Source organism: Triturus cristatus, chromosome 3_2 (genome assembly GCF_964204655.1).
Source record: "Triturus cristatus chromosome 3_2, aTriCri1.1, whole genome shotgun sequence".
NCBI classification, from domain to species: domain Eukaryota; kingdom Metazoa; phylum Chordata; class Amphibia; order Caudata; family Salamandridae; genus Triturus; species Triturus cristatus.
The window spans coordinates 699,202,570-699,219,356 of NC_140584.1; the positions used below are offsets into that span (position 1 = coordinate 699,202,570).

Consider the following 16,787-nt stretch of genomic DNA (forward strand, 5'->3'; position numbering starts at 1 on the left):
ATGAGCATCCCCGTAAAAAGTGGGTATTACCCGTCTGTCGTCTCATAGGCATTCGAAGGTATGAGGAGGCGCTAAGAATTTTGCGCTCAGATCCAAACCCGACAATTGCAATAGCAATGGCTAAATATATCAAGTGGGCCTGGATTATACGATATAGACACTCTAGTATGAATGTGACTAACGATAAGGCACCCTAAAGTAGTCATGTTTTAACCATTTTATGATAATTTTACTTGTCCATTCTCACATGCAAAAATTTTTTTTGTCTTAATCTTTTTGTGGCTCTGACCAATTTTTGCTGAGGATGAACTAATATAGTCATATTGCTGCTTAAAAATGAACTATTTTATTTTAATTGTATGTGTAGGAATTATCAACAATTTGTAATCATGGAATATTTCGCAATCTAGGGAGTTTCAAGTGGGAAATCATGTGTTGAGTTTATCTTGTCATATTTTCTTTATAAATTATGTTAATGATCCTGCTTGATGTACGATACTTTCATGACTCAATTGTCGAATAAAGTTTTTTCAAATGACTTAACTTTCAAATAACGCACTAGCCAGGGAAATTCTAAAATGGGTGTTCACCTGCCGACACTCTGGTGTTTACAGCACACAGTACCAGCATCGGGAAACTGGAATCTGTGCGTCAGGGTGGTTGCTTAGCACCGGGGTATCAACAGCTCTAACTTTTTACCGGTGTAACAACAGCGGAACTGGAAACCGCCCGGCTGGGAGAAATTTTGCCCGGAAACTCACCACCTGCCTCTGTCCTAACAGTGGCACTGGATAGCTTGTGACGCTTAAGCAAGGGAGATGGTGTTTAACGTAACAAAGCGTTAGTTCCCCAGCGCCCAGCTTGTATACCTTGGGAACATTTTGGTGTTAAAGTTCGTGAGATTTTTCGCGATCGGCCTCATGACATTGATAAACATACAAGGTCTAAGCCTCCGAACTCCCGTCCTCAAAAATATTTGTTTACGCGCGGGGAGATAAATCATGCCCAGGTATTCTTGCTGACCGTCCCGGACTGGTGGATACCCTGTTTCCGCTTCCGGGACCAGCAATAGAGCACTGCAATCTGTGCTTCGAAGGGTTGCTAGGCAACCGGGTGACAACAGCTGTAACTTTTTACCGGTGTGAGAGCAGCGAAGTTGGGTATCCAAGGGAAGGAAAGACTTCCAGCAGCACACTACCGGCCCTCAGCATTCAGAGAGGGGAGAGACTGAAGCCCAGGCAAGGGAGCGCGGGTGCACAGCGAGTTAATTCCTAAGCACATAACTTGTGTACTCCAGGAATATGCTTGTCTTCACCACGTGCAAAGGAATTTCAGGAGCGTCCTCCCAAGCCTGATTAACCTTGAAGCGTAGACCAACCAGTCCTCCAAATCACGGGTTCCAAGGAAAACAATTGAATAACAGCGATAACAGAGAGACTGCGCAAAGGAAACTTCATGCAGAAATCCACAGCTCGCCTAATGACAAAATGAACACAGATCAGGTAAAGATACGGTGCTGTAATGGATACTAGCTTAAAGTGGTGTCATTATAATAGATGTGTTAAATCGATTGTTTCGGCGACTGAGATTGTGTGTTTTTATGGGTGAGTGTCATGCAAGAACATAATTTAAAACAATGACATCGAAACCAGGTCCGAGGACTTTATTAGTATATTGCCTGGTTTAGTCAAACCAAAATGCATTTCCCCTTCTTAAATAATTTCATGGATATTTGGGCTAGTTTTGTAATGACCGGTTACCGGTTCATTACCCTTAGTCCATCTCGTCACAGTCATTAGACCCCACCCTCCCTCCTATTAGTCCTTTGACGATGGCTTGGATATATACAGCAGGAGCCAGGCGTGCCAGTCTCCTTTATTGCACTCCAGTTGGGTGGGTGGGGCTGGCTTTCTAGGGTCCTCCTGTTCTTTGTTGCCAGGTGATGTCACCTCATGCCGTAACGACCGGGACGAGGACGAGGGATGTAGGGGTAATATAATTTTCGGAAAGCTTTGTGATTAAAAATGCCTTACGTTACCGACATTGCTATGATATTGAGTTTACTGCTTCCTTTGAGTACAGGCTAATGTTCTCAACATTTCCCTACATATGTGTCCAGCCATTACTTTTCACTTCCATCCCTTGAGCTCATGAGTGGACCTGGCCATAGCGGTGGTGTAGCAGTAGCTTAGCAGCAGACAGACTAATTGCCTGATTCTGGTGCCTATCATAATACCTAAAAACCTTCATATGCACAATGTAATTCCTTTCTACAGTATTGGATCCCCAAATTGCATGCAATCTCAAAAAGATCCTCTATATACTTAAAATATGGCATAAAAATCTGACCTTTACTTAAAACGTCTGACTGCCTCCTCTCTATTTTTCTTTCAAATGGCCCTTTTCTTTCCTTCCATCCTATGCATGCCTCCTCTCCCAAAGCACAACTCACATATTCGCCTTAATCTCTATTATTGCCATTCCTGCAAACTGCCTACACCTCTTTTAAAAAACACACAACCTCTCCTTTTTTGGAAAGTGATACCCCTTCAATTTAACAAAACCTAACCTCCTGTATAGGGCTCACAAAACTAATCCAAATAGTCAACAATAACCAATAATACTGGATTTATCACTATCCTTGGGTTCTGGAGTAATGCACTGCAAAGGTAGTAAGGCATATAAAAATGCAATTACAATTATAGTTGCAATCAGTCAGCTATTTCTGCCTCTGCCTGAGAGACTTATGGCACCTCTAACACAATGAACTCTATGGTACCAGTTGACAAAGTTTTCTTTTCACCTAAATTCAACCTAGATGCAGAAATAAGTAACTCATGGGGACATAATCCCATTTTCAGCGTGGGAGTGGGTAGAGAACTATGCTAAAATTGATGGGGACTTATGGAAAGGAATTTCTTCCCGGGAAAAAATGTTTTCCCCGTGGAGAAACAGAAAAGAAGGTTACATGGTGCAAAGGCACTTTTGTGTTCCATTTCCACATGCAGAAAGTGTAAACCTGTACATTTCATATACGTAAAAGGATAATTATGTGAGTATCTCTTGGTATCAATGGGGTGTGCAGCTTTCAGTGGGTACTCTTGCAATTGTTTACCTCACAGTGGGCACAGCAAGTTGCATACAATTATTATACACCCATTCTGAAGGCAGTTGTATACTGTGCTAATGGACTTAAAAATGCTCTTGGAAAAGGATAGGAAATACAAGGATATGCCCCATATTTCATTGGGGTGTAGGAGAAGGGTTTTCTCCACAGGGAATACTAGTTTGTTTAGAAAGAAGAGAAGCAATATCAGCTTTTGCACTATTTTTGTCCATTGCACTCTTGCAGATTGTCTGCCCATTGTCTGCCCTGCAGGCATTCCACCGGCAGAACCCAGAGGAGCAGACTCCCCCGCCCCCCCCCCCTTCCTCTCTGATCCCACTGACATCATCTGCGGAGTACCTCCGGGATCTTCACTAAGCCCGACGCTCTTCAACATCTACATGGCCCCTATTGCCGCCATCGTCAGACAACACGTGCTCAGCATAGTTTCCTACGCCAACAACACACAGCTCATCCTCTCCCTCACCAAGAACCCAGAAATCACCAGACTCAGCTTCCAGGATGGAATGAGAAACGTAGCCGCCTGGATGAAGGGCAGCTGCCTAAAGCTCAACTCCGAGAAGACCGAGGTCCTCCTCCTCGGACTCTGCACCTCCGCCTGGGACAACACCTGGTGGCCCTCCTCCCTCGGGAGCCCACCCACCCCTACAGACCACGCTCGTAACCTCGGCATAATCCTTGACTCCTACCTCTCCATGAACCGCCAGATCAACGCTGTCGCATCCGCCAGCTTCAACTGCCTCCGCAAGAACTTCAAATGGATCCCACCCAACTGCAGAAGGACCGTCACCCACGCTCTCATAACCAGCCGACTAGACTACGGTAACACCCTCTACGCCGGAATCAACAAAACTCTTCTACACAAACTCAAAACCATCCAGAACACCACTGCCAGGCTCATCCTAGGGACTCCACGCCACGAACATATGACCCAACATCTCTGAAGCCTCCGCTGGCTCCCCGTCAAGAAGAGAATCACTTTCAAACTCCTCACACACGCCTACAAATCCCTCAACAACATCAGACCCAAATACCTCAACGACCGAGTTTGTTTCCACGCACCCAAGATGAACCTCCACTCCGCTGACCTCGCCCTGGCAGAGGTCCCCCGCATCTGCAGAAACAGAACCGGCGGGAGATCTTTCTCCTACATAGCAGCCAAATCCTGGAATGAGCTCCCGGTCAACATCAGATGCTCCCCAAACCTCCACATGTTCAGGAAGGACCTCAAGACCTGGCTCTTCGACTGACCCGGAGCTGCTCTTCTCCCCCCCCCCCCACCCAACGCCTTGAGACCCTCACGGGTGAGTAGTGCACTCTATAAAATCACTGATTAATTGATTGATTGAGTACATATTGAGAGATAGGAATATGCCTGGGAAACTGTGACTATCATGTTTCAGTGTACACACCAGAAGGATTTTGAGAATTGGCAAACATGAGTAAATATATGTAACTTGTATATAGAAATCTGTAGTGCACATATTCGTGTATATTTCAGTGAACCAGCCCTTTAATTACTAGACCACATGTTCTTAGAGATTGGTTCACGAATGTAGAGGTACCCCATTATATGCAATTTCCCAGGTGCCTCAAGGAATGAACGTTGACACGCATATATCAAAATAGTTGAGATTGAGGGTTGTAATTGTAAATTGTATTTATATAGCACTTACTACCCCTGACTAGGCATTGATTAGCTTTGCTTTGAGTAGCACACTACTCCTGAATGCAAAGCTAGAGGTAAAAAGGTAATAGATTAGTAAAATGCTTATTTTGTTTCCTTGTGGAAAAGTTATGGTAAGCGTGATAGATTTTGTACTGTTAAAATCTCATGGATTTACTGTATTTATTCTAAAAGGTTAGATTGATTGAAGTAGATTAGTAAAGGGAAGATGTGAGGTGTTATTGGCAGAAGACATGTGTACCTGTTAGTTGAATGATTTGGCTATAGAAAGAAAGAGTTTGGAGCGATTTGTTTGGGAGGGGAGTCCATACTAGTAAGAAAGGTTTGGAATGAGAAAACAATATATATACATATATATTATTTTTCTTCGCCCCATAAGTAGAAATGAATCTGTACATGTATAGAGACATACCCACACATCTAAGTATAAAGCAATATGTATACAAACATACATACACACATAAACATATTATATTGCTAACATTTCTATGTACATGGCACAGGCCCCCTGTATATACAGCCATATGTAGCTACATGTTGTAATACTTGCATTGTCAGACATTTACATGTGTGTTGTGCATAATATACATAGATTGTGTAATTTTTAAATTTGTGTTTTTCTTCTTTATTTATGTAACTCCTAATGAATGGATGCACACTTCCGTGTAAATAGAGAAAAGTAAATAGACAATGTCATCGACATACATATGTTGTCATGTTTCAGTATACATGTAATGACATATATATTTATATATATATATATTTCTGCTGTTGTGTTTTTTTTATATATTCCCCACTGGCGGTCGCCAGTAGGTAGTTATAGTTAGGACCTAGTATCCATAGGAAAAGCGTTTTTTGATTTGCCAATATCTTTGGCGTCGTTTGGTGAATCTTCGTGAAATTTTCAAAACTAATGGGGCGGTCAGGTCAGCTGCGGAGTTGACCGTTCCGGGGTGATTAGTCAAGTGGGGGCTGAGAATAAGGAGGGGTCCAGAAACGCGTTTTCTCCATGTTAATTTCCATAGGAAACTTTAGACATGGCTACAGCCTGAACTGCTGAACGGAATTACACCAAACTTGGCAAAAAGGTAGCTCTTGGTTCAGAAAGCACTCTTTTTGTTAAATGGTGTACAACCGTCCAGTAGTTCCTGAGAAATGTTTATATTTCTCAAATATACAACTGGGGACGCGGAGAATCCGCAAATCCTCCTGATCTCGAGCCTGCAATTTGATTGGCTGCCAACACTTTAAACCTGGAAGTGTTGGCAGCCATCTTGTGACTCGGTTGAACTGAGTCACAAGAAAAAAGGTTAAAAAACGATACAAAACAAGAAAAGGGGGCAGAGTAGAAACACCCCGACTTCGTAGGCCTGCTCAGGGGGTCCCACAGGGATTCCAGAGGACCGCCACATTCCCAGGGCTATCTAGATAATTAGGTGTGGGGGGCCGCCACCTCCTCGGGCTATTTTTAAAATAATGTGCGAGGGGGGGCTCAATCCCCCCCCACACAGCCCCAGGGACCACCACCTCCCATGGGCTCTTTTCCAAATTGGAGTTGGCGGCGCTGCCCCTCTCCTGGAGCCATAAATGGCCCTGGGGACCGCCACCCCCAGGGCGAGCTCCAGCAGTGTCCTGGGGTGCCCACCCCCAGGACATTGCAGTTTGCTGTAGGATGGAGTGTGCACTGCTCAATGGGTGTTGTTGGCGCTCTTGTGGTGGTGCGTACTCTGCAACAGAACCTCGCTGAAAAACCTGAACCAATTTCCTTCTACCAAGAAGAAAACCAGTCACACTCACAGATGCAGGTAAACCATTTAATCTGTATCGACAATTCTTGTCCGGACGCGTTTCGGTCTTCGCGACCTTTCTCAAAGAAAAGCCGATTTTGTTTTGTGGTAAATGACGACCAGCTGTTAGATAGCTTATCTTGTAATGTTGGCCCCCTGGTGGTCCTGCAAATAACCAACAGAAGGTGTGAAGTCCGTGGAGAGAAGAATAGTTAACCAATAAATGCTATGAGGAAGTGCAGGAGATCCTACAGGTAGTCGGGACACCACCTAACAGGAGGTGAGAGTCCATCAGCCCACCCTTACTGGCGGAGCATCGTCATTTGGAACTCTAAGGAATCACGGTTTGAGCCCACAATCGCGGGTCACAAGAGGCTCTGCTAGGTGCACAGGCCAGTGATTCCCGAAAGAAAAACACTCCTGCCAGGGTTTATACCCAAGACCTGGGGACTCAAGGAATGTGCAGTGCTCATGTGTAATGTGAGATTAAAAATGAATACTTGGTCAAAAAATATGTTTATTGGGAATTAACCAAGTTTCATATCTAAAAGAGCCTATAGTCTTTTCAAAAAAATTGACTAATTCCTGGCTCAATCATGGTGTGGTCGACATGTTTCAGCCGAAGTGGTCAATTGACCTGGCTTTCTTCAGGACCAAAAAAATATATAATCTAAGATGCTACTGCTCAAAAAACAAGTGATTTGTGAAAAGCAAAAGACATGCAATCAAAATGTGACCGTTAGATAAGATAGTGGCAATAGCCACCCTACCAGACATACAGTCTCGTGTTTGAGCGCAAGAACAATGTCTCCTTTCCTAAAAAGAGAGTCCAAACAGGTCAGACATCAGGAATGGACACCATGCACAAGAAAACAGCATTACTGGTCACTATTCGGCAAAGCTAATTCTGCACTGCCATTATTTTTAAAAGAACTCGAATGATGTTATCAACACAACAATATGTAAATTAAAATGAAAACTCACCCAGCCTTATGTGGGAGAACTGCCTCACCTCACCCGGCTGACTGCTCGGAGAAGGAGGCACCGCTCTGTTTAAATGTGGAGAGAAAACAGACACGTTGCATATGGATACCTGTCCGCTTCATACTCAGCACATATACCTTTAAACACTTTGTCAAAAACCTCAAAAACTAAAGAGTCAAAGACTTCAACAAAACCCATAAAAAAGCGTCAATGCAGGTAGGAGAAATGTGTTTGCAAACCCTGCCCTGATCTGGTAAAACAAGACTGAAGACAGAGTTGCAATTCATAATTTTCGATGGAGTTTGATATGGTAGTGTATTTCTCCATTGTTCCCAAATAGGTAGGCAGTCTGGCTGGTTTAGAAAAACCAAGGCATGGCTAGTTTAAGAAACCAAGGCATATGAGGTGTGAGCCCTCAACTCTAGGAAGCTACAAAGCCCTCCCCTCGGTTGCAGTCAAAGGACCAGTATATCGTGAACAAACATCGTGAACAAACGGAACCTTAGCAGGACTCACTCTCCCCTTACCTGTCCGTCGGTACCTCAGACTGGCCAACGAGCTGTCTGGAAGGTATCGGCAGGAAGGGGAGGGTTCCTTTTATGTCCACTCCAATTGGGATAATCTTAGTCGATTACAATCAGGTGCGGGTACGCCAGAATTCGTCAGGCAGCCGCCAGATGGAAAAGAGCATGCGCGTGACTGGGATACATGCTATGGAGCGTGCGCATTTGTGCAAGCCCCGAGACGCGGATGCAAACAAGCAGTGTCGCGAAAAAGCGCATGCGTGTTGAAGACACTCACGCTTTACAACAGATGCTGTACTGGAATTTGGATAAGGATATACTAAAACTGCAATCCAACACCAGGCGTCAGTGCGAGTGCACAAAAAACAAAGCACAGCGTCAGCCTCAAAACAATGGCAGTGACATACAGAACTCTATAGCTTAGAGCCGAATGCAATGTTTTTGAGTCCCTCTCCAAATTTCAAATGCGTGTTAAAAAGCGGGACAGGGATAGAGTAAACATTTTTTCATCTACTCATGTGTCGCTAAAGCGCGATCAACAAAAAATGATGAAATGATGATGACAAAGTAAGCCTACTTACAAAGACAGCTTACAAAGACATAACCCGTGTGTGGCGTATTGATAAGTCCCTACTGATTCTTAGTTATGGAACTACATCTCAGAACGCATAGGGTTTCAAAGGAGTGTTGGCAAAAGACAGTGTCGTCAAAAAACCCCACAAACAGGATGGCTCGTTGCAACACACAGGCATAAACGTGGCATACACTTACGTAAAGGTAACATCTAGTATCTCTCCATCATTTATACGTCCCAAAAAGCACGATGAGTGAGGAAATATATGTGTAGATTTATTTACACTCATGTATCGCTAGAGCATGCCTATAAAGACAATGCCTTATAACGTCAAATGTAAATGACAAAGGTCAGATATCGTATTACTCACTATAAATGACAGGAGTGAGTGCACTATCAAAAGTATTGTATCTCAGCAAATCTCAAAGTAGGCAAAATGATTGTTTGACCCTAGGGCTTCATAGAGAGGCCCACGGTATGTTGTCATTTAAGCCTTGTGTGTCTGTCTTCAATTTGAAAATCCATTTTTGTTCTCTAGAGAATAAGAACTTGGAGATGTCTGTTATATGTTGAGGAATGAAAGGGCGTTCCAGCACGAGCCACCTAAGGTCATCGGCCTTGTGTTTCTTGGCTAGGAAATGATCAGTCAGACAGGTAGATTGTTTCATGCAGCGGATGGTACTTTTGTGCTCGCTAATGCGGAGCTTGACTTTACGTGTGGTGTACCCTATATAGTGCAAAGCACAGGGGCACGTGATCCTGTAAATCACACATTCCGAATTACAATTCGTGTGATTATGTAATATCCACGGGCGACCTGTCCCTATGTCCACTGATGTGGTCTTGATGGTCTGAGGACAAACACTACATGAGCCGCACGGAAAGTGGCCTCGGACTGGAGGTAATGACCACAAGGTGTTGGTCCCACCTGTGGGATGCGACAAAGGCCGTGTATGGACTAAACTGTCGCGTAAGCTTGGACCCTTTTTAAATGCAAAAAGAGGAGGCAAGATATTGTCAGACATTATATTTAATATCTGCCAATGTTTTCGCACTGTTTTCTGTATACGGTTGGACAAAGTACAGAAAGTGGTGACAAAAGTGAGTCTTTCATTGGTGGTCCTGGGCGTGTTGATGTCTAGTAGAGCGTCATGGTTATTGTTTGATGCTCGTTTCCATGCTCGTCGCACCAGGCGCTTGGGATACTGTCGTGACTGTAGTTGTATAGCTAGTTCTCTAGCATGCTTATCAAAAAGCTGTCTTGTGGAACAGTTCCTGCGGATCCGTAGGAACTGGCCAACCGGGAGGTTTTCCCGGAGGGCCTTAGGATGATGACTGTTAAAAGACAAGAGAGAGTTCTTAGACATAGGTTTCTTGTATAGTTCAGAGTGTAATGAATTCTCATGAACAAAGATGGAAACGTCCAGGAACGCTAACCGATGTTGGTCTAATTCGATGGTAAAATTCAAAAAAGCATTCTGTTGATTAAGCCAGGAGTGAAAAGAAAGGATCTCCTGGCTAGTGCCCCGCCATACCACCAGGATGTCATCTATGTATCTCTTCCACAGCACCAAATGATGACGATATGGATTGCTGTGGTTGAGTACATGATTTTGTTCAAATAGATGGACATAGAGGTTGGCGAGGCTGGGCGCAAAAACACTGCCCATAGAAGTGCCAGACGTCTGTAGAAAGATCTGATCCTCAAATCTGAAGAAGTTCTCAGTCATAGCCAGTCTGGCACACTCCATAATAAAAGTGACGGGGGTCATGCTGTCCAACATACGTGCTTCCAATAATCCTCTGATGGAATCAAGGGTCTCTAATTGTGGAATGCACGTATAAAGTGACTCCACGTCAAAACTGGCCAAGAGATCAGTGTCAGTATTAAATTCAATCTCAGGCAAGATCCGCAAGACATCAGACGTGTCTTTGAGATAGGTCGGCATCTCGGCGACCATGGGTCGCAAGAATACATCCACAAATTTGGACAAAGGCTCCAATAGTGAGCCGATCCCAGCGATGATGGGTCGTCCAGGGGGCGGTCGTTGCTGTTTTGTGGATTTTTGGGAGGCAGTAGAAATAGGGCATCACAGGGTTGTTAGTTACCAAAAACCTGGCCTCATGTGGCGTGATCCATCCCTCTGCCTCCCCTTCCTCAACTAGCTGTTTGATCTCTAAAGTGAGTCTAGAAGTGGGATCTGATTCCAAAACCCGGTAGGACTTGGCATCTGATAGCTGTCTGAGACATTCGGTCCAATAGACAACAGTGTCTTGCAACACCGTTGCCCCACCTTTGTCTGCCGGCTTAATAATGACAGACGTATCCTTGATCAGATTCTGAAGAGCGATTTTATCCTTTTTGGAGAAATTACAATAATTCGTGGGCCGTGTGTCGCATAGTGACATCAAGTCATAAGTAACTGCCTTCTCAAAGGTGGAAACTTGTGAAGGGACCTGATGGGGCAGAGGAGTGAAATTACTTTTAGGGCGTAGTCCAGTGTTCAGACTGTTAATGTCATCCATAGAGGAGACATTATCGACCTGCTCTTTGTTTTTGAAAAAGAAGTGAAGCCTAATTTTCCTGAAGAATTTTTCGAGTTCACATCTTAAAGCGAAAGGATCGCCTGAATAGGTGGGTACAAAGCCCAAACCTCTATTGAGGACACTCTGTTCGTCTGCCGTGAGGATTTTAGAGCTGAGATTGACCACCAGGTCATTCACTCGGTGGTCGAATTGGTTGATGATTGTTGGTTGCCCCTCCTGCTCCGAGTGTTCGGGAACGTCTGGTCTGGTTGCCAGTGGACCGTAGAAGTGCCTCTCCGCTTGCCTCTGGTGCGGCCCTGACCCTGCTCTAAAAAAGACTGATTGGGGTAAAATTGCTGTTGTGGTGGATAGGTTTGCATGTGTGGTGGAAAAGGAGGTGGTTGGTAGCCCCATGGAGCCGGTGGCCACCATTGGCCTTGGTTGGGGTAGAAATTTTGATTACCACGCCTTCTGTTGTACCTACGGGACTGTCCTCTCCCTCTCCCTCGGGGGGCTCCTGTTGTAAAAGAGTCAGAATCATCAGATCCGATTTCGGACCCAGACGATGAATAATTGGACCCATAGCGTCTCCCTTTGTTATTAAACAATGGGGCCACATAGGTGTCACTCGTGTATGGATAGATTTTCTCCCAAGAGAAACGGGCCAGGTCTTTCTTGAATTTATCAATTTTATTGATCAAGATGTTGTCTCTATATTCTTTATTGCTTTTATTGGTCTCATCCATTTGTTTTTTAAAAAGGGCTGATGTAATGGTTGCTTTAATTTGCCCTTCTAGAGTTTGAATTTCAACGAGAATGGCATCAGCCTGGCGTTTCGCTGTGCTGATAATGAGAATTAACCAGTCACGGGTACACCGCCAGGCGAAAAGTGACCAATCCCGTATGAACTGTTTATCTGTAAGAAACAGTCTCAGTGCGTTGGTGACAATCAAACCCGTAGGGGCACATTTTCCTCGTAAGTATTCAGCCATGACTAAGCCATGGACTGCTGTACGTGATTGTGTTTTTCTAAGGTTGAGTAAAGTCGCCCAGTCATCCTTGGGATTCGCCGTCATTTCTGGTAGGGAGTCAAGGATGCTAGGGTTATCCGATAAAATGTTACTCAAGGTTTCATCATCAAAAGCTAAACCTGCAAAGTCAGCCATCATGGGGGGGGGTGGGTTACTCGAAGTCAGAGACAGTGGGGAGCGGGATAAGACTACTAGAGACTCCTAGAGTCTGAACAAGACCCGCAGCCGTAGCTGCTCTAATCACCAAAAAAACTCACTTTATAAAGGGGTCAGAAAGGGATACTTAGTTTAAGGACTAAAACACCTCCAATCCCATCAGAATACTGCAAATAACCAACAGAAGGTGTGAAGTCCGTGGAGAGAAGAATAGTTAACCAATAAATGCTAGGAGGAAGTGCAGGAGATCCTACAGGTAGTCGGGACACCACCTAACAGGAGGTGAGAGTCCATCAGCCCACCCTTACTGGCGGAGCATCGTCATTTGGAACTCTAAGGAATCACGGTCTGAGCCCACAATCGTGGGTCACAAGAGGCTCTGCTAGGTGCACAGGCCAGTGATTCCCGAAAGAAAAACACTCCTGCCAGGGTTTATACCCAAGACCTGGGGACTCAAGGAATGTGCAGTGCTCATGTGTAATGTGAGATTAAAAATGAATACTTGGTCAAAAAATATGTTTATTGGGAATTAACCAAGTTTCATATCTAAAAGAGCCTATAGTCTTTTCAAAAAAATTGACTAATTCCTGGCTCAATCATGGTGTGGTCGACATGTTTCAGCCGAAGTGGTCAATTGACCCGGCTTTCTTCAGGACCAAAAAAATATATAATCTAAGATGCTACTGCTCAAAAAACAAGTGATTTGTGAAAAGCAAAAGACATGCAATCAAAATGTGACCGTTAGATAAGATAGTGGCAATAGCCACCCTACCAGACATACAGTCTCGTGTTTGAGCGCAAGAACAATGTCTCCTTTCCTAAAAAGAGAGTCCAAACAGGTCAGACATCAGGAATGGACACCATGCACAAGAAAACAGCATTACTGGTCACTATTCGGCAAAGCTAATTCTGCACTGCCATTATTTTTAAAAGAACTCGAATGATGTTATCAACACAACAATATGTAAATTAAAATGAAAACTCACCCAGCCTTATGTGGGAGAACTGCCTCACCTCACCCGGCTGACTGCTCGGAGAAGGAGGCACCGCTCTGTTTAAATGTGGAGAGAAAACAGACACGTTGCATATGGATACCTGTCCGCTTCATACTCAGCACATATACCTTTAAACACTTTGTCAAAAACCTCAAAAACTAAAGAGTCAAAGACTTCAAGAAAACCCATAAAAAAGCGTCAATGCAGGTAGGAGAAATGTGTTTGCAAACCCTGCCCTGATCTGGTAAAACAAGACTGAAGACAGAGTTGCAATTCATAATTTTCGATGGAGTTTGATATGGTAGTGTATTTCTCCATTGTTCCCAAATAGGTAGGCAGTCTGGCTGGTTTAGAAAAACCAAGGCATGGCTAGTTTAAGAAACCAAGGCATATGAGGTGTGAGCCCTCAACTCTAGGAAGCTACAAAGCCCTCCCCTCGGTTGCAGTCAAAGGACCAGTATATCGTGAACAAACATCGTGAACAAACGGAACCTTAGCAGGACTCACTCTCCCCTTACCTGTCCGTCGGTACCTCAGACTGGCCAACGAGCTGTCTGGAAGGTATCGGCAGGAAGGGGAGGGTTCCTTTTATGTCCACTCCAATTGGGATAATCTTAGTCGATTACAATCAGGTGCGGGTACGCCAGAATTCGTCAGGCAGCCGCCAGATGGAAAAGAGCATGAGCGTGACTGGGATACATGCTATGGAGTGTGCGCATTTGTGCAAGCCCCATAGCATGTATCCCAGTCACGCGCATGCTCTTTTCCATCTGGCGGCTGCCTGACGAATTCTGGCGTACCCGCACCTGATTGTAATCGACTAAGATTATCCCAATTGGAGTGGACATAAAAGGAACCCTCCCCTTCCTGCCGATACCTTCCAGACAGTTTGTTGGCCAGTCTGAGGTACCGACGGACAGGTAAGGGGAGAGTGAGTCCTGCTAAGGTTCCGTTTGTTCACGATGTTTGTTCACGATATACTGGTCCTTTGACTGCAACCGAGGGGAGGGCTTTGTAGCTTCCTAGAGTTGAGGGCTCACACCTCATATGCCTTGGTTTCTTAAACTAGCCATGCCTTGGTTTTTCTAAACCAGCCAGACTGCCTACCTATTTGGGAACAATGGAGAAATACACTACCATATCAAACTCCATCGAAAATTATGAATTGCAACTCTGTCTTCAGTCTTGTTTTACCAGATCAGGGCAGGGTTTGCAAACACATTTCTCCTACCTGCATTGACGCTTTTTTATGGGTTTTCTTGAAGTCTTTGACTCTTTAGTTTTTGAGGTTTTTGACAAAGTGTTTAAAGGTATATGTGCTGAGTATGAAGCGGACAGGTATCCATATGCAACGTGTCTGTTTTCTCTCCACATTTAAACAGAGCTGTGCCTCCTTCTCCGAGCAGTCAGCCGGTTGAGGTGAGGCAGTTCTCCCACATAAGGCTGGGTGAGTTTTCATTTTAATTTACATATTGTTGTGTTGATAACATCATTCGAGTTTTTTTAAAAATAATGGCAGTGCAGAATTAGCTTTGCCGAATTGTGACCAGTAATGCTGTTTTCTTGTGCATGGTGTCCATTCCTGATGTCTGACCTGTTTGGACTCTCTTTTTAGGAAAGGAGACATTGTTCTTGCGCTCAAACACGAGACTGTATGTCTGGTAGGGTGGCTGTTGCCACTATCTTATCTAACGGTCACATTGTGATTGCATGTCTTTTGCTTTTCACAAACCACTTGTTTTTTGAGCAGTAGCATCTTAGATTATATATTTTTTTGGTCGTGAAGAAAGCCGGGTCAATTGACCACTTCGGCTGAAACATGTCGACCACACCATGATTGAGCCAGGAATTAGTCAATTTTTTTTAAAATACTTTAGGCTCTTTTAGATATGAAACTTGGTTAATTCCCAATAAACATATTTTTTGACCAAGTATTCATTTTTAATCTCACATTACACATGAGCACTGCACATTCCTTGAGTCCCCAGGTCTTGGGTATAAACCCTGGCAGGAGTGTTTTTCTTTCGGGAATCACTGGCCTGTGCACCTAGCAGAGCCTCTTGTGACCCGCGATTGTGGGCTCAGACCGTGATTCCTTAGAGTTCCAAATGACGATGCTCCGCCAGTAAGGGTGGGCTGATGGACTCTCACCTCCTGTTAGGTGGTGTCTCGACTACCTGTAGGATCTCCTGCACTTCCTCATAGCATTTATTGGTTAACTATTCTTCTCTCCACGGACTTCACACCTTCTGTTGGTTATTTGCAGTATTCTGATGGGATTGGAGGTGTTTTAGTCCTTAAACTAAGTATCCCTTTCTGACCCCTTTATAAAGTGAGTTTTTCCCCTGGTGGACCTCCCTGGTGAAAATGAGTAACCAAGCATTATGGGACTTGTAAACATTCATATATTTTGTCTGCCCTCCAGTGGGTGTTTAATGCCATTTTTTTCGTTCTTATTTTGGTTTGCATCCGTTCCAATGCAGTCTTATTTTTGAAGCTGTGTGGACCCAACCTCGGCAGTCCGTGGCGGCAGCCATCACCCCATGCGTTTAACACGCTCCTCCTCACTTGGTTCTATGGGTGTTGTTGGCGCTCTTGTGGTGGTGCGTACTCTGCAACAGAACTTCGCTGCTAAACATGAACCAAGTTCCTTCTACCAAGAACAAAACGAGTCGCAGTCACGGATGCAGATAAACCATTTAATCTGTATCTGCAATTCCTTTCCTCACACATTTCAGTCTTCACTGAATATATATAAATTGATAGCACTGACATGACCCCATTCCTAGTACCACATAGAGTAAGAAAACTGCATTAATTGGTTAAAAATATCCCTCATATCTATCCACTTAGCACTTTAAATCGTATCCAATCACACATTTGCACATAGCACTATTACACTTTAACTTTAACAATATGGATATACATGGACAGGGAATGCAGATATAGTGTCCCAGGCTTGGGGTACAAACAAATTTGTATAACAGGAATATATTGTACCAAACAACAAAGACGCATATAAAGGATGGAATATCAAGGGTCCTGAGTACTTGACAACAGCGGTAAAACAAAGTTGAGAAAAGCACGCTCCAATATTAGTCCAATTTGAACAAATGTCAAGTTTAGGCAAATACATTATGAGGGGAACCCGTAGAAACTACTATGTTATAATTGTATACATATACATTATATGTTCCTCTTTCAAATCATGTTTTTACCTGTATTTTCTATGTCTATTGTTGAAACTAGCACGTGGTATCGCCACACTTGCACCTGTCACTTTAAAAAGATTGCAACATTGTGGCCATTTCATGTGATCAAGGCTTTTGTGAAGCCGAAACGCGTTATGACGACTGCAATCAAATAAAACAATTTTGAAGTGCTGAATCTGTGGTC

At 44.0% G+C, this 16,787-nt stretch overlaps 1 protein-coding gene across 2 annotated transcripts in view; it reads left to right on the forward strand.

Annotated features, from left to right (window-relative positions):
• The first annotated feature begins 689 nt into the window (after window positions 1-689).
• Window positions 690-16,787, forward strand: part of DNAH7 (dynein axonemal heavy chain 7) — a 1,967,826-nt gene continuing 1,951,728 nt past the window's right edge. For both annotated transcript variants that reach the window (XM_085648764.1, XM_085648765.1), the window contains exon 1: window positions 690-1,502. In XM_085648764.1, coding sequence (XP_085504890.1) covers window positions 1,488-1,502 — 15 coding nt within the window. In that variant the 5' untranslated portion in view covers window positions 690-1,487. The remainder of the gene's footprint in view (window positions 1,503-16,787) is intronic.